Source organism: Saccoglossus kowalevskii, chromosome 15 (assembly GCF_978046115.1).
Source record: "Saccoglossus kowalevskii chromosome 15, keSacKowa6.1, whole genome shotgun sequence".
Classification (NCBI taxonomy): domain Eukaryota; kingdom Metazoa; phylum Hemichordata; class Enteropneusta; family Harrimaniidae; genus Saccoglossus; species Saccoglossus kowalevskii.
In genome coordinates this window covers 16,959,173-16,986,721 of record NC_140655.1, presented here as the reverse complement: position 1 = coordinate 16,986,721, position 27,549 = coordinate 16,959,173, and the positions used below count along the sequence as shown (strand labels likewise).

The 27,549-nt window shown below is 34.9% G+C and overlaps 2 protein-coding genes across 2 annotated transcripts in view; one reads left to right on the top strand and one right to left on the bottom strand.

Annotated features, from left to right (window-relative positions):
* LOC100370566 (uncharacterized) overlaps positions 1-4,340 on the top strand; it is a 42,502-nt gene extending 38,162 nt beyond the window's left edge. The window contains exon 11 of the mRNA XM_085490512.1: positions 1,161-4,340. Coding sequence (XP_085346638.1) covers positions 1,161-1,393 — 233 coding nt within the window. The 3' untranslated portion in view covers positions 1,394-4,340. The remainder of the gene's footprint in view (positions 1-1,160) is intronic.
* LOC100370419 (6-phosphogluconate dehydrogenase, decarboxylating-like) lies at positions 3,217-25,809 on the bottom strand. The gene is made up of 15 exons (XM_002737462.3): positions 25,729-25,809; positions 20,982-21,015; positions 20,153-20,194; positions 19,221-19,400; positions 18,143-18,208; positions 16,393-16,511; positions 16,123-16,189; positions 13,320-13,454; positions 12,266-12,391; positions 11,390-11,453; positions 10,824-10,954; positions 8,629-8,762; positions 7,541-7,640; positions 4,853-4,975; positions 3,217-3,714 (listed from the first exon to the last, which is right to left on the bottom strand). Exons 1-15 carry the CDS (start codon positions 25,740-25,742, stop codon positions 3,595-3,597), a joined length of 1,455 nt encoding a protein of 484 aa, XP_002737508.1. The 5' UTR covers positions 25,743-25,809; the 3' UTR covers positions 3,217-3,594.
* Between the last annotated feature and the right edge of the window lie 1,740 nt (positions 25,810-27,549).

The window sequence follows — 27,549 nt, the reverse complement described above, 5'->3', positions numbered from 1 at the left end:
AATAATGGAATTTCATCCTTGCCATATAAGGTAATGTCAGGAATTGCATCAAATAACGGGATTTCAACCTTGCCATATAAGGTAATGTTAGGGATTGCATCAAATAATGAGATCTCAACCTTGCCATCATAAAGTAATGTCAGGGATTGCATCAAATAATGGAATCTCAACCTTGCCATATAAGGTAATGTCAGGAATTGCATCAAATAATGGGATTTCAACCTTGCCATATAAGGTAATGTCAGGAATTGCATCAAATAATGGGATCTCAACCATGCCATATAAGGTAATGTTAGGAATTGCATCAAATAATGGGATTTCAACCATGCCATATAAGGTAATGTCAGGAATTGCATCAAATAATGGGATCTCAACCATGCCATATAAGGTAATGTCAGGAATTGCATCAAATAATGGGATCTCAACCATGCCATATAAGGTAATGTCAGGAATTGCATCAAATAATGGGATCTCAACCATGCCATATAAGGTAATGTCAGGAATTGCATCAAATAATGGGATTTCAACCATGCCATATAAGGTAATGTCAGGAATTGCATCAAATAATGGGATCTCAACCTTGCCATCATAAGGTAATGTTAGGGATTGCATCAAATAATTGGATCTCAACCATGCCATATAAGGTAATGTTAGGGATTGTTTTTATTGCGTTTAAAATTGTTCTATTTCAAACAGCGAATACACACAGTGGTTTCTCAAAATGCATACTAATTAGGTAACTTGTCACTGACATAAGTCACTGAAAACATTTTGAGCAATAGAACTAGAGTGAAATATAAATGTGTCCTGCATTCTCCATGAATTTTGTAACCTGCTATGATCAGGGTAAAGAAAAAACCTGTGGTTACTTTCAACAGTTTGCTTGAGTCTGATCAAAAATGTGTCTCAAAAAATACCTTGTACATCAGTTTTTTGCTTATTATTTCGGCTTGTAACGATAGCATACATGATAATTCTAAATAGACTAATTCTATCGGAAAGCATTTTGGCGCAATTTTACTGAAAAGACAAGTTTTTCATTTCTCGTGAATATTCACTAATGCAAATGGCGATTATTACCACCAATCGTGTCATGCAACTCCCCCTCCCCCCCCCGACCATAACCATAATATTACTGCCTTTCAATTTTATTCACTCAGATGGTGCTCTGATTTGGTCAAAACAAACTGGTAAAAAAGACGTCTGGTGCACACCAAGATTGGACAATGATGGCCGACTATTTATCGGTGCCTTTGATGAACACATGTATGCATTGAATGCTACAACTGGAGAAGAAATATGGAAGACCAAGATTGGCGCTCCAATCATCGGTTCACCGTTAATAACATCAAAATATAGACAGTTAACTCCATGGGAAATAGCAAATCTGTGATTTCAGTCTTGTTAACTAAAAATAGTTGTCATGGTAATCACTCTCGTGCTCTTAATCCACCAGATTCCCCATCCAAGTTGTACATTTTCGTATCGTATAAATTTTGATCAATGATGAGGAAACACCAGATACTTTACGGATAAGAGACTATAATGTGTAGCAGTCATAACCATAGCAACCAGCACTATATAAAATATTTATTCATATTAGATCACTAGCATGGGAAACTGATTTATTCATTGTTCCATTCATTGATACATGTACACAAGGGTGGGCTTAGATACCGTAAAATCTGTATTAGAAGCCGCATCCCTAATAGAAGCCATACCCATACTTTTTGAACAATTGATACCTAAAAATTCACCATTTCTCATATGTGTAGATGCTCTAATAGAAGCCGCATCCCCTCTGTTGCATTGTACCATTTTATTAGAAGCCGCGGCTTTTAATACAGATTTTACAGTAATAGTATATTCTTGATGACATAGAATTGAAAGTCAGAATTTTCTGACCAATTTTCAATTTAGAATAGCAGCCAGATAGTGCGTAGAGTGTATGTGTCATTTAACATTATACTTCTCTCCCACAATGCTTTGCATATGTGCGGTAAAATGTGTATTCGTCTGAAACTCATTTGACATGCTAATATATCTAAGATTACTTTACGATAGACAGTAAGTGTATGAACATTTTCACGTTTTAAAACACCACTTCTAGAATGGTCATACCTCTTGTAGCAACCTAAAAGAAATTAACTGCCAGAAAGAAAATAAAGATACAGTTTGTAAATTAAAGCTCTAGGTACCAGTTGTGGTTCAATGTATTTTATGCATTGTATCATGGGACCTTCGCCATTAAGACTCTACGTTTCTGCTAATTAATACATTGAGTGAATTTCATGGCATTTCAACGTTTCAGTGTGGTTTGAATTCATGAACAACTTGAGGAAACTAATTGTAATACACCAGGTATTAATCAAGAAATTGTGATCATGCACACTTGTATTTTTTGCACAAATTTCATATTTTTTTATTACCATGTAAATGCCTGATTTGATGATGCTCAAGTACAGTACAGATTTTTATATACAGATGCATGCATGTACATGTATATAACATTATTTTAACTCACCTGCATATTAAACTGGACATTTATTCCCATAGATTTGCAGAATAGAATAATAAGTACATCAATTTTATATTCAGTTTACATCGATACCATACTAGCCTGACATGTTCGTTTGAATTGCGTCCTCCGTGGTGGTCCAAACCCAACACGCGCCTGCAGAATGATGTAGTTTTTCACTTTCCTCGACGATTTTTTGTGAGTACCAATCAAATTGCAGGAACATCAGAGTTTATTTGTTTAACATAATGTGTGATAAGGTGCTAGCAAATTTGTGGTGAATGTTTATCATCTTGTTGAAAACTGTCTGATAATGCAAACACGACTTTGATTGTTGGTGTGAAGAAGTGAACTTTGCCGACGAGACACACTATTCTCTCAGGCGTTAGTGGGGTCTGATGCAGTACGTACATGCTCAGTATCACATGTAAAAATTAAAAGCTGCAGCTTCTATTAAAATGTTACAAAGCAACACAAAGACGAAATAGTAAATTCTGTGTTTTGTATGAAAATAATGTGCAGCTTCTAATACAGATTTTGCTGTAATTGTTTCAATGTAATTTCGTCAATTAACCTTCAAAACAAAGCTGCATTTTTACCACTGAGGGCATAATTTCCTTACATTGAAATGTAAATAAAAACAATGCTTGCCAGGCAGTTTCACCAGACATCTCTCACATGATTAAAAAAAACGACGATTACTGGTTGTTTTCTGACTTTATTCTAGTTTCTCCCATAAATCACATCAAATTTTTTATTCAGCATCTGTAAATTGTATATCAAGAAGTCAAATATCTCATTTGATGTTAGCAGCTGCATACTCTGATCATTTAATAAGAAAATTTAATTTTATGACTACTAGTATGGTGTACATATAAAAAAAAACACACCACATATACTCCAGCATTCCCAACTAGGGTAATCGAACCAACCTATAAAATCGAGCAATGATTATTGCGCTTATATTTAATTTCAGTGTTAAAAGAAAGTTGCACTGTATCTGTATTCAGATAAATAAATCATGTGATATGTAAAAATATACAGCAAAAACATGTACATATTTCAGATTGACTGTTTTAAGCTTCATATGTTGTGGAAGACACGTTGCCACCATGTCCAGTCCAATTGGTATGTATGTATTTACCAGGATCAGCCAACAGTTCATATGTATGAGCACCGAAATAATCTCTCTGGGCCTGCAATGAAATAGACTGAATAGGTGATTTTCCGAACAATTGCGAGATCTCGCGAGATGCATGAAAGACGCGCGTCGAACGTCTGGATTTTGAACTAGAATTTCTTTATTTCGCAGCTTACATTGACCGGCCGATCTTCGACAGAGGAATATTGCTTCCGAATACCCTCACTTAATCGAAATTGCCTATCATCAAATGTGGACAGCACATTATTAAGCATGGAAATGTCCCCGAAATACTTTCACGATGTTTGACGCGACTACGACGCTATGACCTTTGTTTGTCCTGTTTTTACGTTTGATTTCACGCATAACGCGTGATTCTCGCAGTGTACGGAAAATGGTCTATTTTAATGATTTGATCATTGCCTGATAAACTGAGGTGAGAGGTATCAATGAGCTGATTGGTGATAAAGTTGAAAATGAAATGGGACATCTTCTTTATTCTTTCATTAATATGAGTTAATAAATTTATTAGGATCTAAGAGAAAATAAAATTGTAGTTTGTCATGGAATATGTGAGAACATGCTTATAAACGACCATTCTCGTGCATATGCATGGGAGTGATGATGACTAGTTGTTTAAATTTATACAAGAACGTATTAAAATAAAAAGAGCAAACTCAATGTCGGTGTCTCGTTGTTTACACGAATGTGCTTAAAAACGGTCATTCTTGTGTACTTCTGAATGATACAGTGTTAAATGAGAACACATGTAAGAATAACTATTCTTGCACATGCATGAGCACGGCCATTATTTGGCATTTTAAATACCTGAAAATGGTCAAATCATTTCTTCGAATCTAGAAACTGTGCTTGTTTACATTATTTAAATAGTTTTCCCATTATATACAATGGGAAGTTCTCGCCTATAATGCATTGCATTTATGCTCAGTGCAAAATTGAAATCAAAACTCTTTAATAAGACATTCAGTTCAAACTCCTTTAAAGACATGATCAGAAATCCATAATTTTGTTACTAGAAAACTACATTTTGGGTCAAATCATGTGAAGTATCTGTTTCACCAAGAATGGCAGTTTTGTATCGGCAACTATTACCAGTATTACCACAAAAATCAATAAGTTTGAAAAAACAGAATTACGTAGAAAAGATCATCACTCTTGTCTTTGAGTCTTACCTGGATTAGATTAGCTGGTAATCTAGCCGATCTGTAGCCATCATAGAAAGCCAATGCTGTACTGAATGCTGGAGTTGGGATACCAAGCTGTACAGCTGTTGCTACAACATGACGCCAAGAATTCTGAATAAAAGTTAAAACCAAAGTTACACGAATAAAATTTGAAAATCTACCACTATACTGTACACAGGGCAATTTCAGTTAGTAAACATTCAGACATCAATTTATATAAAAATGTCAAGAAATTCATTCCAGAGAAGCAACCTTGCGAGTTCAATTCTGTTTAAAGCAATAGTGTTTACCCTCTTTTCATCACAAATTCACAAAATAGTCCAGTTTATACTGTAAAATGACTAATTTTCACTGGGTTTAAATTTCACTGATTTACCATTTCAGGCATATTCAGTGGGTTTTAAATTCACGATTTCGTCATTTAGATAATGTGTTCTATGCTAAATTTTACATATTCACTGTGTTTTAATTTAGCGCATTTTTCCAGTCAGCGAAATAAGCTAAATTAAAATCCAGTGAATAATTAACCCCTTTACAGTATTCTGCACTTTCCTTCAGAAGATTGGGTCTGAAATAGCCACACTTTTCGAGTAAAAACTATCACAAATTTTGTCTGTTGGCTCCAGAAATATTGGGGTTCATTTTCAGAAATATTCGGGAATACAAGAAAAAAATGCAGACAAATTTGGCCAAGAAACTCCGGTGGTGAAAAGGTTATACCAAACAACGGAAATAAAAAAAAAAATAAGATCATGGGTCTGGCAGTGACATTCAAAATATGTTTGTGAGGAAGATCATAATCATAGCTGGACAACGTGATTTTAACTAAAACTTTTATTTTCCTCCAGCAATTTAAAATATTTGAATGTTCACATTGATAACAAAAAATTAAACTAGTTATTTTTCTGTTTTAATTTTGCCCCATATATTCAAGAAATCGTGTGACCAATAACTCCACGACATGTAATAATTCAGGCATTCAGAATTACACTTTCTTTTCAATTTACCAATAATTATTTTATGATACATTTTCATTTGGCAAATCTGCAAAGTATCATTGTGAATGGTTAACAAGAAATTACCAGCAGAATATAAATCCTCTTAAATTGAGCTAGATTTGTAAACAAGCAGCCTGTCGACTGAGATAGCTCCGCTGTCAGCAATACACATTTCAATTAAGAACTGAAGATATCATTAGAAAATGAACAATATGTATAGTATTAAAGCAATCGAACTGCTGTTTTCAACAAGAATTCAAAAATATCACTTTTTACCAAAAATGAAAAAAATAATCATTGAAATTAAAGAATTGTAGATATCATCATCAAATGAACAAATCAAAGAGAGATCTAACAAAGGTACATATACACCAAGTATCAAAGCATTCAGAATTGTAGTTTCCAAGAAGAAGTCGAAAAAGTAAAAATTTTACCCGGACGCCGGACAATCACTCACATGATAAGCTCCACTCTACAAAGTCGACAGCAGAGCTAAAAATGGACACTTAAAAGGCATCGTTTATCCTTGAAAGTCAGTTGTTCATAAAATGAGCAGCAAAGTGAAGCCAGGATATCAACTTTATGTCATATTTTTTGGCTAAAACAACATTTTAAACACATCTTGAGTTTTTAACTTAAGAAAGATACTGATAGATTCAAAAAGCAATTGTCATGGCAACACAATGACTGTGTGGCTTGACGACTGAGCTGTATTTTATCAGGTGTCGCCGAGCAGGTTCGATTTGTAGACTTATGGATAACGCAACGTATTGTAGTATGTAACTCGTCTAACACCGTTTATTGTCAACTGACTAAAGTTTAGAACAATATAAAAAACTAAACTGTTGAGCTCGTGAATACTCCAAAAAAAGAACGTAATCGAACAGTAATAAAGTTGACGCCTCTTTCTGGTACCGGTCTCTGATAGGTCATATTTATCGGTAATATTTAGCGTTCTCGCTACATCCAATGACAGACTGAGCTGCAACTTTTACACAATGTTAAATGCTTTATCAAAGCACAGCTGTATCCCCACAGTGTGACGTAAGACAGGACAGATAAAAAACCCACATCACTACAGTGTGACGTCACATACTGCCAAAAGTTTGTCATTGTACGCACTGCACGCTTGAATGTTGTTCAGAGCATCAGGGTTGTATAAAGTCTGATAAGTACTAATTGTTGTAACAATGATTCATTATGACAAGCTCACAGGTGTTTACATTACATGTACTATAAATCAGTTCCCCCCAAAAAATCGGTTGAAATTTGAAAAAACAAATTTGAGCAAATATCTTGAATGAGCACATATTTCATATGAAATAGAAGACCGTAGGTTTAACAAATTTAGCATACAAGCCTCACATAATGTATTTGTATTTGGTGTTATTTCAGCAACATAGTTCCACTGACAACACTTGCTATTTTTACTATTTTATACTGGGGAAACATGTGTGATAAATATATAATTCCGTGATATTTTCTCTCAGGTTAATGTCAAAGTAGCATCAATCCCTGTCTGCATACAAAACTGGTGATAATCACTTGTCTCTACTGACGTCAATCTAAGAGAAATTTTCATGGGATTATACATAATTATACATCATGTCTAAAGGGCTTCCAAAGGATGCACTGTTCAGTGTTGTTTATTAGATATCTTGAGGCAATTATGACATACCTGACTATTATCAATAGCTTTGTGGAAAAAGTCGTCCAAGATCAAATTAGTGATGTCTGGATTCTTAACAAATGCTTGTTTGATTTTACCAAGAAATGCACTGAAAATGAAAACATGCAGAGTTTGATGAATGGTGAACCCATAGCATACATACAATCAGCAATCGATGTGCAAAAGATTCAAGTCAGAAATACAAGTATGGGAACATCTAAAATGATGGTGACTATGAAGTACATTAACCAATGATTCATCTAAACACTGCCACATGGTATATACATGTACTATGATTGAATAAACAAACACAGTTCATAAACCAAATTTTAGCTTGAAACGCATAATGTAGGACATAGTATATGTGCTCAAAAAAACAGGTAACATACAAAATACAAAGGTATCAACAAAATTGAACTCTAGAGGTTTGTACTTTTTTGAGTAGAGGTTCGGGTGTGTGTGTGTTTGTATAGAAGTAGAAGTGGAACCAGTGGTCCGGACACACACCAACAAAGTGGAACCTTTTGTACAAGTGGAGCCTCAAACATGGGGAATCACAATGTTTCATAATTTATATTTAAATGAATTTTAGTCAAGTTTGCGAAGCTTAGGTTTAGTAAAGGGGGAAGATATGGTTCAATTTATATTAATATTAATATAATTGTACCACACCTTCCCCCGTTACTAAAGCTAAGCATCGCAAATATTTCTATGTTCAGTCACGAGATATTCACAATTCTAGATTGTATTGCATTGTTATTGAGTTTAATTAAACTCCAATTAAAACGCAACCCTATATAGGAAAGTGTATTAATGGAGTTCATTTCACAACTATATTAAAAGTGAATACAATGTGTGACATGACAACTACGATTACACGCGTGCGTGCGTGTGTGTGTGCGTGTGTGTGTGCGCGTGCGTGTGCGTGTGCGCGTGCGTGTGTGCGTGCGTGCGGTATGGGGGGTGGTGGTGAGGTTGATGTTAGTACCAGTTATGAATGCCTTGCGTTTCCTGTACATCAGTTTTAATAATCGATGGTCCTTTAGTACATATTCATACAATAAACTTGCAATGCAAATCACTGAATGACATCTTACCTTCTAATAATGCAACCTCCTCGCCACATTAAGGCAATACCACCATAGTTTAATTTCCAGTTGAAAACTTTGGCTGCTTCACGTAACAGCATGAAACCCTGTGCGTATGACACAATCTTAGAAGCATATAGGGCCTATAAAAAAATAAAAATTCATTTTTTACAGCATAAAATAGGTTTAGAAAAAAAAATTATTGCAGACTTGCAATGCACCAGAAACGGAAGAGTCTAATATTCAATACCTTTAGTTTAACATTTATGCTTTCGAATATCATATTTGTTATATTAGAAACACATTCCAATAGAAAATCATTTGTTGAATACTGAATCATTAAAATAGTATTTATTTTGACCACAAACACCTTATTAATTGTATGTACTACTAATGGAGCAAATACAGTATATGCATGTACTACTAATGGAGCAAATACAGTATATGCATGTACTACTAATGGAGCAAATACAGTATATGCATGTACTACTAATGGAGCAAATACAGTATATGCATGTACTACTAATGGAGAAAATACAGTATATGCATGTACTACTAATGGAGAAAATACAGTATATGCATGTACTACTAATGGAGCAAATACAGTATATGCATGTACTACTAATGGAGCAAATACAGTATATGCATGTACTACTAATGGAGCAAATACAGTATATGCATGTACTACTAATGGAGCAAATACAGTATATGCATGTACTACTAATGGAGCAAATACAGTATATGCATGTACTACTAATGGAGCAAATACAGTATATGCATGTACTACTAATGGAGAAAATACAGTATATGCATGTACTACTAATGGAGCAAATACAGTATATGCATGTACTACTAATGGAGCAAATACAGTATATGCATGTACTACTAATTGAGCAAATACAGTATATGCATGTACTACTAATGGAGCAAATACAGTATATGCATGTACTACTAATGGAGAAAATACAGTATATGCATGTACTACTAATGGAGAAAATACAGTATATGCATGTACTACTAATGGAGCAAATACAGTATATGCATGTACTACTAATGGAGCAAATACAGTATATGCATGTACTACTAATGGAGCAAATACAGTATATGCATGTACTACTAATGGAGCAAATACAGTATATGCATGTACTACTAATGGAGCAAATACAGTATATGCATGTACTACTAATGGAGCAAATACAGTATATGCATGTACTACTAATGGAGCAAATACAGTATATGCATGTACTACTAATGGAGAAAATACAGTATATGCATGTACTACTAATGGAGCAAATACAGTATATGCATGTACTACTAATGGAGAAAATACAGTATATGCATGTACTACTAATGGAGCAAATACAGTATATGCATGTACTACTAATGGAGCAAATACAGTATATGCATGTACTACTAATGGAGCAAATACAGTATATGCATGTACTACTAATGGAGCAAATACAGTATATGCATGTACTACTAATGGAGCAAATACAGTATATGCATGTACTACTAATGGAGAAAATACAGTATATGCATGTACTACTAATGGAGCAAATACAGTATATGCATGTACTACTAATGGAGAAAATACAGTATATGCATGTACTACTAATGGAGAAAATACAGTATATGCATGTACTACTAATGGAGAAAATACAGTATATGCATGTACTACTAATGGAGAAAATACAGTATATGCATGTACTACTAATGGAGCAAATACAGTATATGCATGTACTACTAATGGAGAAAATACAGTATATGCATGTACTACTAATGGAGCAAATACAGTATATGCATGTACTACTAATGGAGCAAATACAGTATATGCATGTACTACTAATGGAGAAAATACAGTATATGCATGTACTACTAATGGAGAAAATACAGTATATGCATGTACTACTAATGGAGCAAATACAGTATATGCATGTACTACTAATGGAGAAAATACAGTATATGCATTAGAGGTTTATTTTGATTAAACAAAATATTCTCTCTGAATAATTGTATGCAAAATTAAAAAAAAAAATAAGTGTGAGGAACAGGTTTCAAACTGACGTTGTTGGCAATGCCTCTAGTTGTAAAACAGAATTATGTGGCACTGGATGTGAAAATAGTGGTATTATAATGAACAGTAGAAATTGACACTATACACATTTATTATAAAATCTTCAGTATTAAATTTGCTTAATTAATACCTGGCGAATATTTTCGATAAATTGTTTTTTGTCTCCTGCATATTTAGTTGTTGTTGGTCCTTTCAGTTGCTTACTGGCTTCAACTCTTTCTTGTTGTAATGCAGACAGACATCTTGCAAATACTGACTCACCTAGAAATAAATCAAATAATTTATATTTCTGACACTACGATACATTTCATCTATATATTATATAAATTGTGCAGTTTTATTACTTCAAAATCTCACAAATGACTGGAAAGAATGGTCACCAGCCAGCCATCTACAGGTTGCATAGTGAAAGCAAAATGGCTGCCAGTCAGCCATCTGAAGGTTGGATAGTGAAAGCAAAATGGCTGCCAGTCAGCCATCTGAAGGTTGGATAGTGAAAGCAAAATATCTGCAAATCAGTCATCTGAAGGTTGCATAGCGAGAAGCAAACTGGCTGCCAGTCAGACGTATTTGAAGGTTGGATTCATACAATGCAATGAATGTAAAATTAACTGCGATGTCTTGCTGGCAAATCTCAAAATCTGTGTGTATGGACAACATATGATATTTTATATTACATTGTACATGACTGCTTACCAATTAGTGTGACTGGAATACCTTTATCCAATGATGATATAGCAGTCCATTTCCCAGTTCCTTTCTGTTGGCATAAACAAGGTGATATATCAACAAACTAGGTGAGGCAACATTTAAAGGTATGGTTGTCATGGTACCAGGTATGGGTGTGGCAACAAACTGGAATCCATTGTAATACAATATAAAAAATAGCCATAAAAGGATTGATCTATTCTAGCTTCAAAACTAAATGTAATGGAGTATTACACTTGTGGAAACTGTAATAGACTATTACACTTGTGGGAAATGTAATGGAGTATTACACTTGTGGGAAATGTAATGGAGTATTACACTTGTGGGAAATGTAATGGAGTATTACACTTGTGGGAAATATAATGGAGCATTACACTTGTGAGAAATGTAATGTAGTATTACACTTGTGAGAAATGTAATGGAGTATTACACTTGTGGGAAATGTAATGGAGTATTACACTTGTGGAAACTGTAATAGACTATTACACTTGTGGGAAATGTAATGGAGTATTACACTTGTGGGAAATGTAATGGAGTATTACACTTGTGGGAAATATAATGGAGCATTACACTTGTGAGAAATGTAATGTAGTATTACACTTGTGAGAAATGTAATGGAGTATTACACTTGTGAGAAATGTAATGGAGTATTACACTTGTGGGAAATGTAATGGAGTATTACACTTGTGGAAACTGTAATAGACTATTACACTTGTGGGAAATGTAATGGAGTATTACACTTGTGGGAAATGTAATGTAGTATTACACTTGTGAGAAATGTAATGCAGTAGTACACTTGTGGGAAATGTAATGGAGTATTACATTAGTGGGAAATGTAATGGAGAAGAATGAAAGTGTACTGACCTGACCAGCAGCATCTCTTATTTTTTCAACCAATGGTTCTCCATCAGTATCTTTAAACTTCAGTATGTCGCGTGTAATTTCAATTAAGAATGAGTCTAGCTCCCCTTTATTCCATTCTGCAAACACCTATAGGAAGGACATGATACCAATGGCAATAAGGGTAGAATCCATGACAATACACACATTTTTGTGGGAGGGGGGGAAATTTGAGCGAATCAGATACTGGAATTATTAGACCAATTATGTATGACTGTAAACTAACAGAAACTCACAAGATGTACCAGTGTCGTACATTTTTTACTGAATGTTACTTATATATTCCAATAGCTTTCATCACATGACCCTTACCACACTCATTTCATCACGTGACCCTTACCTCGCTCATTCCTTCATCACGTGACCCTTACCTCGCTCATTCCTTCATCACGTGACCCTTACCTCGCTCATTCCTTCATCACATGAACCTTCTCGCTCATTATTTCATCACATGACCCTTACCTCACTCATTTCATCACATGACCCTTACCTCACTCATTTCATCACATGACCATTACCTCACTCATTTCATCACATGACCCTTACCTCATTATTTCATCACATGAACCGTATCTCGCTCATTTCATCACATGACCCTTACCTCGCTCATTTCATCACATGACCCTTACCTCACTCATTTCATCACATGACCCTTACCTCACTCATTTCATCACATGTCACTCCCAGTGCATCTTTCATCACATGACCCTTACCTCATTATTTCATCACATGACCCTTACCTCACTCATTTCATCACATGACCCTTACCTCACTCATTTCATCACATTACCCTTACCTCACTCATTTCATCACATGACCCTTACCTCATTATTTCATCACATGACCCTTACCTCATTATTTCATCACATGTCACTCCCAGCGCATCTTTCATCACATGACCCTTACCTCACTCATTTCATCACATGACCCTTACCTCACTCATTTCATCACATGACCCTTACCTCACTCATTTCATCACATGACCCTTACCTAACTCATTTCATCACATGACCCTTACCTCACTCATTTCATCACATGTCATTCCCAATGCATCTTTCATCACATGGTAAGCTTCACATATAAGCTGCATGTCACCGTATTCAATACCATTGTGAACCATCTTAACATAGTGACCAGCACCATCTTCACCAACCTGAAAACAAAAGCAAATTAGGGATTCCTCACTTGCTAGCAACTGCAACATGTACAACTTTTCAAGTGTAAAGTCTTATCACATGTACTACCTGTATGACAATTTGTTTCCAAAGAGAAACCAAACAAATTTTCAACCCTACAAGTCCCAAAGTAAACTGTTTTTCACAAAATAAAATCAACATTTTTTGATGTTTTTCCCCACAATTTTGATCGAGATATATAATATATAGGAAATAATGTCCATTTGGTTCAAAATTATGAAACAAAACTATAGAAAAATAAATAAAATTTTAAAATGTTTAAAATGCAAAAAAAATGGCACTCAATGGGATAAAGGGACAGTTCATCTGTTATAAGTCTTGTGTTTTCTGACGAGTATGTACATTGCACACACTGTAAGTTTATATAACATTGCGCCTGATATAACAATGATTTTTATTTAGGGTAAAGTCTATTATTACATATGTACTGCAGTTTATTTTGATTCGTCCCTGAAATCAAAATCGGTATTTCCACAACCCATATGCAAATGAGGTCGGAGAGCAAACAAAGTAGTCCCTTCAGGAGTACAGTTTTTCGGAATAAACAATATTTAGAAGTACGATATTTTCCCCTTGGGGTACATGAATATACTTGCCGAGTGAAATGAAATTTGAACAACAGTAATGGTACTTTTAGGCAGTCACTTATTTTGGCCCAAACTAATTTGCATATCACCCATGCAATAATGTTTTCGGTATTTTCACGGTCGATATGCAAATGAACATGGTATTTTCATTGGCTACCGAACTATTTTTATTTTGTAAACCATTTTCGTCTGCTATTTTTATCCAGTTCAAATCGTTCAACAACATTTTTGGCATGTCAGGTGTACATCACATGGAATACTACGATTGGGAGAACTTAACGTATGTTGACCACCTGGAAACTGAGTTTTATAAACCTTGAAGGGCTCTCAGAAGATCCACCAGCAGTGAAATCAGCGATTACTATGCAGCCGTAACCATCAGCATCGAGATACCAGGTTTCTGCTGGCGACGTTGCGGCGTTACTCAGTTCCAAATAAAAATTACCAACGCCAAATAAGCAACATTTTAACAGGTAATCAAGACTCAGTCAATCCACGACCAGCAAGCAACATCACACACGAAGTTGTAGCGTGCAGCTAAGCGACAACCGCTGTCGACGAAAGTCATCCCGTCTGTGGAGTACCGCAGTTGCACGGCATGTTTGCCAATGCACAATTCTGTGGCGGAACTTTTAACTTCAACATAAACTGTGTATCATAGTCGTCCAGTTCAAGTTCTGGTTCTGCCGTGGTCCCAACTAAACGTCAACGAGTTATTTATTCGGACAGTGACTCAGATTAGACGTCTGATTATTTTAATTTCAAACAAACAGTGATACGCGTTCTCCGGGCGCGTTCTACACTGACACGCGCTGCTAGGGCGCAACACTTATATTGGAACATATTAATGGGCAATGGGATTCCCCGACCTAAATTCCATCCCGGTTTGCACGTTCTTTAATACGAAATAATAAAGTATGGAACATATGTAATAATAACAGAACCCCACACCCTCCCCGTGGCTTTCGTTGCATATGGAAGTTATTTTCACTCGAGATGCGGTGCAACGAAAGCCACAGGGAGGGTGTGGGGTTCTGTCATAGGATTTCATAAAATATATAGGTTGAAATGCTTTAGATTATATATGTATTTTACTACTGCGAAAACTCTACTACATCCTTAAAAAGCAAAATGTCAATCAGTACAAGTCCTATAGATGACTTACCCAATCAGCACAAGTCCTAAAAGTGACTTACCCAATCAGCACAAGTCCTAAAAGTGACTTACCCAATCAGCACAAGTCCTAAAAGTGACTTACCCAATCAGCACAAGTCCTAAAAGTGACTTACCCAATCAGCACAAGTCCTAAAAAGTGACTTACCCAATCAGCACAAGTCCTAAAAGTGACTTACCCAATCAGCACAAGTCCTAAAAGTGACTTACCCAATCAGCACAAGTCCTAAAAGTGACTTACCCAATCAGCACAAGTCCTAAAAAGTGACTTACCCAATCAGCACAAGTCCTAAAAGTGACTTACCCAATCAGCACAAGTCTAAAAAGTGACTTACCCAATCAGCACAAGTCCTAAAAGTGACTTACCCAATCAGCACAAGTCCTAAAAGTGACTTACCCAATCAGCACAAGTCCTAAAAGTGACTTACCCAATCAGCACAAGTCCTAAAAGTGACTTACCCAATCAGCACAAGTCCTAAAAGTGACTTACCCAATCAGCACAAGTCCTAAAAGTGACTTACCCAATCAGCACAAGTCCTAAAAGTGACTTACCCAATCAGCACAAGTCCTAAAAAGTGACTTACCCAATCAGCACAAGTCCTAAAAAGTGACTTACCCAATCAGCACAAGTCCTAAAAAGTGACTTACCCAATCAGCACAAGTCCAAAAAGTGACTTACCCAATCAGCACAAGTCTAAAAAGTGACTTACCCAATCAGCACAAGTCCTAAAAGTGACTTACCCAATCAGCACAAGTCCTAAAAGTGACTTACCCAATCAGCACAAGTCCTAAAAGTGGCTTAGCCAATCAGCACAAATCCTAAAAGTGGCTTAGCCAATCAGCACAAGTCCTATAGATGACTTACCCAATCACAGCACGGTTCACCATCAGCCTTGGCACTGATACTTTGAAATATTGTCTTGATATGCGGCCTGTGAAATCAATATCAACAATTGTTTGAACTTTTGAATTTGAATGTGTGAGCTGTATATATAACTTTCAGATTCATTGAGATGTACAAGCTGTGAGAAGTCAGGAGGTTGTATGGTACCAGGAAGGAAGAGTTGTGAGGTACCAGATTGTGTGTACCAGGAACGTGTAAGATATGAAGTACTAGAATGTGGACCATATTTACCATGCTTCAATGGAACCACCAGGCATCAGTGATGGTCCATATCTTGCGCCATCTTCTCCACCACTTACACCACTACCAACATACAGAAGTTCCTTTTCTTTCAAAGCAAAATACCGACGCTGTAAAAAAAAAAAGTCATAGACATTCAAATACAAAAAATCTCTGCATTGGCAAATTATTACATTCCGATCTTTACTCTCATGCAAATTTGCTACATAGCTTGGAATAGAAATTTTAAAGATATTTTGTGATCCAGTGAAGCGGGTATTGAATGTTGCCACTCATATACACTTCAATATTGAAGTTGGCGGTGCTTACATGCTCATAGAAGATTTTGATAACTGGTGATAAGTGTGATTGTTTTGGAGACTTAAATTCATGTATAATTGTCTAAGATGCACATAATACAAACATTACAGTCCAAATATAGTTTTGTACCCTCGCACAAGAAGAACATATGATCTGTGCCCGGGCACAATGCCCATCGTTTGCCTGCAATATAGTACTGACTATTGCCACTTGCTTTGTGTTGATTATCCTAAATCCCCCATCAATTTTCCCATGCAAATCTCTTTCCATAGTGAGGTTTTAAGCTTGGATGATACATTTACGTGTTAAATGACTAGACTAGAGCAATCTATGACCAGCATACACAGACTTTAACAAACTAGCATGGCATTTCAATTTATTTTTCACCAAGACGAAAAGCTGAAAATACAAGGAAATGTTTCTGTATATTGTTCAATTGCCACAAAATTTGGCTTGTAGAAGGACTATGATCACTTTCACACATTCTATTATGAAACTAACAGGTTGGGCTAAAGGAATCAGAAATAGATTTGTCTAGTGGATTCTAGTTTTTGTGTTGGAGCAAATGTATTTTGCTTGTTGCAATCCCCTAGGGAACTTAGCTGGTGCCCAGAACATAAACACTTCACTGATTGGTCAATTCAAAGACCATTATAGAGATCAAACACTGATGCTGTTGCAAGATATAGAAATATGACATTTGAGTTTATATTGATTTTATTTGATACCAAGTTTGTATTTTACTTAACACTTTGAGTGCCATTGCCAACTTTTGCCACAATTTACAAAATGATTTTGTATAGTGTGCTGATATTTCCCCACATGAAAGGTTGATAAAAATTGACAAATCTTTTAATCAAAAACAAAAAGCAATATCTGCCACTGTCTGTATGATCCAAAATGATGATGAAATTTAGCAACAATTGTACAAAATGTGAAATTATTTGCAATGAATTTTGGGCAGGAAAAATATCTGGCACTCAAGGTTATAAGAATCATTACTGATGCTATTCAGCATAGAATAACTTAGAAGCAGTAAAAACTGGTTTCATGAAACTTACCCACAAAAAAGTTTTTGTGGGGTCTGCCCTTAACTCAAAATCCCCCTTCCTACTAACACACACATATAAACCAAACATAGGGGCAACTTAAACAGATTTCCTTGAATTTTGAAATGCGTTTTTTTATTTTCTGTAGCTGTTCACAAAACCTGAATATTTAATTCTTTTATAAAATAATGTTTAACATTAATATTCTAATGAAAATTGCTCCAAGAATGTAATTTTTGTAAATGTAATTGTTTCGCAACTAAACTTACAGTGGTTTGTTCAATGACATATTACTGACTGTGATTGTCTGTGTTTCGAGTAACAAATCTGTGATGTCCTGGAGATAAGCAGTAATGCCAGTTATTGATGAAAACAACAGCAGTAGAACTCACCCTAGTATCTGTATATTCAGAGTTACCACCATCAATGATGATATCACCCTTCTCTAACAGAGGCACCTAAAGAAATAAATAAACAAAATAATAGAATTATACAACTCCATTACCTGGCAACAATCATGGAACCAGATCTATTATATGCTGTAACCTTCAGGTAAGTAAGTAAGTTAATCTTTATTGCTATCGTATCCCATTTGAGATCTTGACATAAAATACAATAAAGTCAAAAACATGTAATAATAAAAAAACACAAATAAAAGGAAATACTAATAATACTGTAAATAAATGAAATAAATACATATCTCAAAATAAGAAATGGTAAATGAATAATTGTAATATAATGTAAATAAATGTAAATTTGTGTTTTGTGTGTTTTTGAGGCAGCTGGTACTGAAGTCATTGTTTGATTTTGTCCTCTCTAAGCATAAAACAAGTATAAATGTGTTTTGAAATGTCTTTAATTATTTCATCGTTTTTATTATTTAAGTATGTACTATAACCAGAATAACCATCATGTAAGTATGGTTCAGTGGTTAGCACGTCTGCCTACACTGTAGGGAGGCACTGTGTGAGTTTAAATTTGTGTTGTATATTAATTATTATGCGAATGTTAGTTTGCCTGTTATTATTTAAATAGTGTCTGAACAGTATGGGAAAACCACTAATATTCAGAAAATTATTATTATTATATTCTTTATACAGGCATTAACTCTTATATGGTCAAGTACATGGGGCTGGCAGGATAAGGGATATAAACTGTAAATCGCTAAATTTTTCACAGCTAGGAATTTGGTAATTATGGCATTGAAAATATAAAAATATTTCACGATCGTCACCGACACAGTGAATTTACAGTTTTCACTCAAAACAATTTGGCTATTTTTGTTTCAATCTTCTGAAGGAAAGTGCAGACTATAAACGGGACTACTTTGTGAATTTGTGATGAAAAGTGGGAACTGGTGGTGAAAAGGTTAAAGCGTATGTTTGAAGCATTTGTATTAATCTGGTAGGGAAAACTTTACCAGTCCAAACTTGTAAAGGAAAGAAACAATTACTCTTTTACTATACTCACAATTTTGTCTATAAATGCATCAACAGCACTGCCTGCTTTCACTAAAAGCATTACACGGCGAGGTTTCTTCAACTTGGAAACCATTTCTTCTATTGAATGAGCACCAATAATTTTGGTTCCCTTTGCTTCATTAGCCAAGAAGTGATCAACCTTTTCAACAGTACGATTGAATGCACATACCTAGAACAGAATGGATTGTTTTATATGCACCAGTAGAAAAACATTTTGCATGCCATATACAGAATTGAAGAATCTGTTTTTTATTTTTCAAAGCTGAATTGTTTTTATATTTTTTTTAAATATGTTAATTTGTAGCCTGACAAGGTCATATTAGTTGTGCCCTCCAGGTGCTCCAAATCCAACCACGCCTGACAGAACGATGTAGTTTTTCACCTCCCCAACGATTTTTTGTCGGTACCAATCAAATTGCAGGAACGTCAGATAGTGACAGCCATCAAAGAGTAACCATTCACAGCAGAGTTTATTTGTTTGTTGACATAATGTGTGATAAGTTGCTGGCAAATTTTCGCCCAATGTTTATCATCTTATTGAAAACAGTCTGTGATTTTTGCTGACAATGCAAAAGCAGCTTTGATTGTCGTTGTTACCATGACCACCATAATGAATATTCATTGAAACTCATTGCAAGAAGATGTGAACTTCGCAAATTCGCAGTATTGATTTTGCTGACGATACATACACTATTCTGTCACAAGTTAGTAGGGTCTGATGCTGTTCAGTCGGCGCGGGCGCCATTCACGCCTAAACGTCAGGCTCATTAATTTGCAGAAAAAATGCAATTAACAGCAGTTACCTTGACAAATAAAGAACTTAGTATGAATAATGAATGAAAAAAAAAACTAATACAAAAATAGTGACAGATATTTGTCATAATACAATCAAAATTCAAAAGATAAATGCAGATATCTTACCACAAATCCATGATCATTCATATTCAATATGATGTTCTGGCCCTGAGAAGAGAACAATATACACACAAGTTTGTCTCAAAATGTTTGGATTCCAGAATTCAACTGAGCTACTAATTTTAACCTAGACGTTATATATTTTCCTGCTAAAATTTTGGTGCCCAATATGCACAATTTTATGAATTTTTCTATTATTTATTTCAGACCAGGTAGACTTAATTTTCTATAATCAACAGGTCTCGATCAAAATAATTAAACAAGCAGCCTATCGGTTGAGATAGCTCCGCTGCTAGCAATGCACATTTCAATTAAAGAACTGAAGACATCATTAGAAAATGAACAATATGTATAGTTTGTATAGCAATCGGACTTGCTGTTTTCAACAAGAATTCAAAAATATCACTTTTTACCAAAAATGACAAAAATATTCACCAAAATTAGAGAATTGAAGATATCAACATGAAATGAACAAACCTAATAGAGGTCTACCCAAGGTACATATACACCAAGTATCAAAGCATTCAGGCTTGTAGTTTTCAAGAAGAAGTAAAAAAAGTAAAACATTGACACAGACGACGACGACGACTGTCAATCACTCGTATGATAAGCTCCGCTCGACAAAGTCGACAGCGGAGCTAAAAAACTATGAAAAAATTATGCAGGCTACCCAGGGCGATAGGTCAACAAGTAAGAATAATTGCATGCACTTCTTACAAAGTGAACATGTCCTAATGATAGTACATGTACATATATAAATACACTATGACTTTATGTCATCAACCAATTAATCTGCAGCAATAGGTAATCGTATAAATCAGTATGGCAAACTTACCATCACAGCCAAACCAATTAGAGCGATATCAGCCCTGTAAAATATAATAAATAAAGAATTCAATCTTGATTTTTGGATCAAACACAAAATGTGACATTGCATCAAGCTTTTGAACAAAAACAATATTTAGGTGGGAAAGACTATGAATGAAAATAAATATGGGTGATGCCTGAAGTTTACTTTGGCACTCAAGCACTAGTTTTCCTACTTGCCAACAAACATGTAAACATTTTGAAGTTGTGATAGCGCCCTCAATGGTGATATCTCTTGCTGTAAACACAAGTTTTTATTCTAAGAATTTGATTAAAATTTTCTGGAGTGATTACACAAGACCTTCAAATAGAGGTCACTGGTTACATATATTATTGCTTCATTTGATGCTTATTAAGGCTTAATTTCCAAGTTTTTTTAACTGGTTTATGCTCAGTAAAACAACAGCTGCCATATTCTATGACTACACGAAATGCTGATTACCTTACCAAATACAAATAAAGTTGGTATTCAAACATGTAAAAAATATGCAAGTTCTGAAATTTATTCAGTAGTACGAGTTGCTGAGTGTCCTATTTATTATGACATTATGTGTAAGGAGAATCTACCGAGGACAGTGTATACAATCAATTTCTGAAACACTTGCAATGAGCTTGAATTGCAGTTTTTTGTATTTGCAATATTTTCCTGAATTTTCTATGAACTTAATATTTGAGCTGAAATTCTGGTTTATTAGTTTCACAAGAATAAAATGATTCAGGGATTGAACTTCAGAGTTATAAATTATAAAATATTAGTACATAGAAACAACATGGGGAATATCAAAAGGCACCAAGTCAAACACATTGGAAATCAAAACAATGGCCTTCAATGCCTTACTAAAGTTCAAGGCCTGTTATATTGCTGAATAAATAAATCGTCCCAATACTAAATACTAATAGTTATCATGATATAGAGAATGTTTCAGCACACAGCAGGCCAAACTGATTATCTTTTTGGTTATTTCAGATGCCAATATAGAAAAAGATATGTATATAAAACTGTAGATTTGTCAAATAATTTTGTATAAGCAGCTCAATGTTCATTGTAAAATAAAATACCGTGGGTATGGCGATTACACGGTATGATTGTTTCTGAATGTACTGGTAGTTTAGTGTTGAAAAACTGCACTGTAATGGTAGTTGCCAGGGGGTGTATGACCTATGCTGTCAGGGGGTGTTTGACCTATGACATCAGGGGGTGTTTGACCTATGACGTCAGGGGGTGCTGCTCTTATAATGCAAGCATTGTACAATTTTGATTTCATTTGGATATTTTATTTGCTTTTGATTCAGTAGGTTTAGGGTGGAAACAGCATCAATCCCCTTTCCCTAGGAACTTGATTTTAGTGTTATTGTGACTTTTGTAATGCCAAGGAGGAAATTATCTGTTTTGCCCATTGTTTATTGGAATGAGTTTAGAGGATGAAAGTGTTGAAAATCTTCAATACTCATGTCGCTCAATAAAAATAATGTAAAAACATGTTTAATCAATTTCATGTCTGAACTTCACAGTATCCCAATATAGGAACAGCGATTATAATTTTAAGATTTTGAATACTACAAAAATAAACATTTCTTTTCATATTTATTCATATTAATTGTCATATGCAAGTTTCATAAAATAAAATATCTTTGTTTTAACTGATTTTAAATTACTAATATCAATAAAAGATTTCGAGTAATCTTGTTTTTTGAAAAATGTATTATAAGCAATATTGTAGGATTGTGAAAAAAAAGCAACACTTCACCATTTTACCCTTACCATAATTATTTCCACCAAAATTATTTATGCAACATTTTTCAATGTAATTTTTGACCAAATGGACATACATTTTAATTGGCTATAGGTTTTGATCAAAATAGTTGAAAAAATGCTTTTATTATTCATTTGAAATATAATCAAGAAACTTTCATTGGTATTGAATTTGTTACCCCGAGAAACTACAAGTACTGTAAAATGACTAATTTTCACTGGGTTTAAATTTCACTGATTTCCCATTACAGGCATATTCAGTGGGTTTTAAATTCACAGTTTCGTCATTTAGATAATGTGTTCTATGCTAAATTTTACATATTCGCTGGGTTTTAATTTAGCGCATTTTCCAGTCAGCGAAATAAGCTAAATTAAAACCCAGTGAATAATTTCCCCCTTTACAGTACATGTTACAGGGATTTTTTTTAAAAAGGGAACAGGGGCACAGTGCCCTCATGCCATGGCCATGCTTCCCCTTACACCCTGGGAAGCAAATCTTCTGGCAACCATGACATTCTGATTGACCAGGGATCACATATGGGCGCAGTCTACAACTGTGACCTGTCTGATAGTAATTTTGGCCCAAGTAAGACATAGAATGCTCCATTTTTACTTAGAATTATCACAAACTCCACACCCTGGTGGAGGGAGAACCCTATCTTCCCCAATTGGTGGCACCTGTGTTACATTTTTAGTGTCATTCATGGATCTTTGAATACGACTGTCACTGTCATCATCTGTTTAGTACAGATGAAATAGTTCTAAAAAAAGAACAGACGAATTTCAGTGAAATTGTGAATTTGAGATCGAGACTGGCAAAAAAGCAGTATCAATGACATCATGCATTTCGCTTAAAATGTTTTTTTAACCATTGAATCTTGCAATATTTTTAGAATATTATTTAATAATGTACATATTTGTATATATTTATTTTATCATCATCCTGGATTATAAAATCTATTGAATGTCATATTTTTTCTTATCAAAATATTTGTGCATCATTTTTCAAATTTGTCAGTCTTATTCTTCAATGTTTTGACAATTTTTGACCAAATGTATATAATTTTCCATTGCTTGCAGGTTGTGATTAAATTTTGTGCAAAGAAATATATTTTATGAAAGGCGATAAATTTTGACTGTGGCATTCAAACGGTTAAAGCGGGGGGGTCGTCACCTGTGCACACGCGAGAATTGAGTCCCAAGCGACGATAACAACACACGCTAAAAACGCAAAGGCTCATGGGTAGATGCTTGTTTGTAAACATCAACACGCTATGGCCATCTGACGCATACACAGGTGACGACTCCCTCGCTTTAAAACAAACGACAGACAACTTTTTACACCTTTCCCAAATATACCCAGATATGAAAGAAAAATGTTTAAAAAATTATGGACAACATTTTTGAAAGGAGTAATTATGGCATTTCTCTAACTCCTAGTTGAAAAATTGTAAAATGGATTCTTGTCGAGGTCATATTAAAAGCTGTTTTATTTTATAAATTAAACTTGTCATTCCTGAACTAACAAAAAAAAAGGAAATACAGTGTATTGGTATTTATACTTGGCAAGAATGTAATCTCAATCTTGGAGTCCAAATATAGTTCTCAAGTCTGCGTACAACTGTTGGGAAGAAAGGATGCCACAAGAAATCAAGATTTTGAGGTGATTTCAAACAAAGGACAAACTGGGTACACTCAATTCATGTCTGTAGCACATAGGGAAAAAACATTTCATAGAATGACAACTGTTGACATTAATTACTGCATTAGGAAAAGTATGTACTATATCACATGCAGATGATAATACATTGAACAAATTCATGTGGGGTATCTAGTGCCATATTGGAGAACTCTGGAAACATCAGGAAAACAATATAGTAACATTGGGAAACCATAGCAACATTTGACTGTCCAAGTTAAACATTAGGAAACCATAGCAACATTTTGGAGCACAGGTAAACATTGGGAAACCATAGCAACATTTGGAAGCTCAGGTAAACATTGATGAACCTAGGTAACATATTGAGTAGCACAAATAATGTAAAAACAACCAAAGTCATAGACACATTAAATCACTTCTTTCCATGGATGGATTTAAAGCGGGAGGGTCATCACCTGCGCACATGCGGGAAATTAGTCCCAAGCGATGAAAACACCACACACACAAAAACGCAAAGGCTCATGGGAAGACTCTTCTTTGTAGACAATGACAGGCTATGGCCATCTGATGCATGCGCAAGTGACGACTCCCCCGCTTTAACAAAATAATGATAACTTGTATCCTTAATATTTTACTACATATATAGAATATGACATGTTTACTTCACAATCCAGTAACCTAAGCCTGAATATATCCATGCAACTTCATTGTAGTCTACTGTAAACTACTTTATTTTACACGTTTGCCAAGTGAGAGGTTTTCTGCAGACCACACGAAGTGAGAATGCTGCATTTCATAATTCCTTTCAATGATTTCCGTATATTTTCTTGGAAATGTAATCCAATACTTTTTTTGTCTTTCGATTTCGTTCTAAGTGATTTGAATTAACTTTCATACACCGAGTAATTAACAAGTTGGCATCACCGTGACAGCTACACGTGACATGGTACTGTTATAAAGAAGTAAAACTGAAGACGAAACTATGTTCCTTGTTGCAGTGACATGATGCCATCTTGACTTCTGATGACTGAATACAATAAGCCAAACCTCATAGCCGAACACACCAATTCGTGTTTACAATGTGGCCGCAGCAGTGGAGATGACAGTGCCCATCCCACTCTGACACTGTCTGACCCCGTTGCATTATAAACTCGCCGCTTGTGTGGAAATCAGTAACGACCCGGAACTGGGCAACAGCACGCCAATTGCAGCACAAAATGCTTCTAAAATGTCTTACATTTCACTAAATTTGTGAAGATTATGGTTAGTCGAAATGAATAAATGAACAAATCTTCAACTTACTGTGGTTCCGTCATGTTGAACGTCTGCTTACAGAGTGGCAAAGAAGGTACTAGTCGTAGGTCAGACCATTCATATGCAAACACAAGTTTCCTTCCCACAATCCCTCGCGTTCTGTCTGCTGCCACCACATGGTCGATTTTATTTACATTTACAATTCTGTCCCCTATAAAATACCAAATCGAACTTTGGGCGATATTTATTTATTCAGAAATCCGCTGAACTATGGAATTTATTTCGTGAATGAAAAAAACTGACGTGGAGTAACTACAGTTGAATAAATAAAATATCCTTTCCATTACCCATTTTGTAATACCACGCAGGAGATCGACATTAAATTTGTTTCGTTCGGGTTCACTAGTCTAAATAGAATAGAATAGAATAGAATAGAATAGAATAGAATAGAATAGTTGGCGTGTAAGAGAACAACATGATTATGTAAACACTACGCAATACAATCAATCAATCAATCAATCAATATTCATGACACACTGTTATCAAGCCAGTACAACAATGACATGCGCTGTCATCGGTCTGGTTTGGATGGAAAACCGTTATTACAGCGGGCGCGAGATATTTACATACACCTAACGGCTGACTTAACTCCCGCACCTGGTAGGCAATCATGATTACCGGGGGACTTTGCAACATCCCCAGGCACTTTCCTAGACACTCTAGTGACCGTTGTAGACGCAATAAAGTTACATACGCGCTCGCGCGACATACCCACTCTGTATGTTTGATACTATTTTCGAATTTGTGGTAGCCGTAGTTGTTATATTGTTGAAATACAGGTAGTAATTTATTGTGAAACTAACGTACAAACTGGTGTCCCATGTCTGTTTTCTTCATTTTTACAGTCATGGTATCAAATAAATTTCATTTTCTTTCTTTTGCAAATACTGTTAAACATGTCTTTTTCGCGAGAATGTCTTTTTCGCGAATTTAGCAAGAGAACTGATTCGCTAATTCAAGATGTTACTAATGACTTTATTATCAATTCAAAATGGCCGCCAAACAAAGAAATCAACAATGACTAGAGAGATTCGCTAAATCCTCAACATTTCGCTATTACGTCATTTTACCACAATTCGATAAAATTGCATGCCGTTTTTTCAACATGTTTTACAGTAAGTTGATTAAATTGTTTTTAATCGAGTCATTCAGTTCGCAACAACATTTTAGACTCATTTAAGCAAAAAAATCATTTTATACTCATCTTTGATGCCCTTAAAGAATTGAATTAAATTTTACACTATGTTATTATGAAAGACTTAAGTATCCAATTTATAGTGGATACTCAGCCTTGTCCTAAATTTTGAATGAAATGTCGAAGGCATATCTGTGGACTTCCAAAACATGTTTTTTTCCATATTGTTAATGATTGAAGTATTGTCAACCGCAGATTCAATTTAACTTTACCCTTAAATTGGTTTGATAAATATTCGTCTATTGCTGAACCAAAATTAAAACAAATGATACATGCACTAATAATTATATTAAATAATAATATCACGAGAAAATCAATATGATAAACTGGAATATCAGATAAAAAAACATCTTTTCATAAAAGTTGGACTAGAAACCATTCCTCACAATAAAATAGGTTTTATAGGAAATTGAAATTCACATTACTAAAGTACTGGAACGATAAATATTTTGAAAAATCAAACATGACCAACTCAACTTAAACAAAAATGAAAAAAAAAAACATTCTTAATTAACAACAAATAATTTATACCCCCTTTCTTCGGTACACAGACTTTCCAGAAAAAAAATATTCAGAGATAAAAAAATACAGATAGAAACCTGCACCCATTGCCT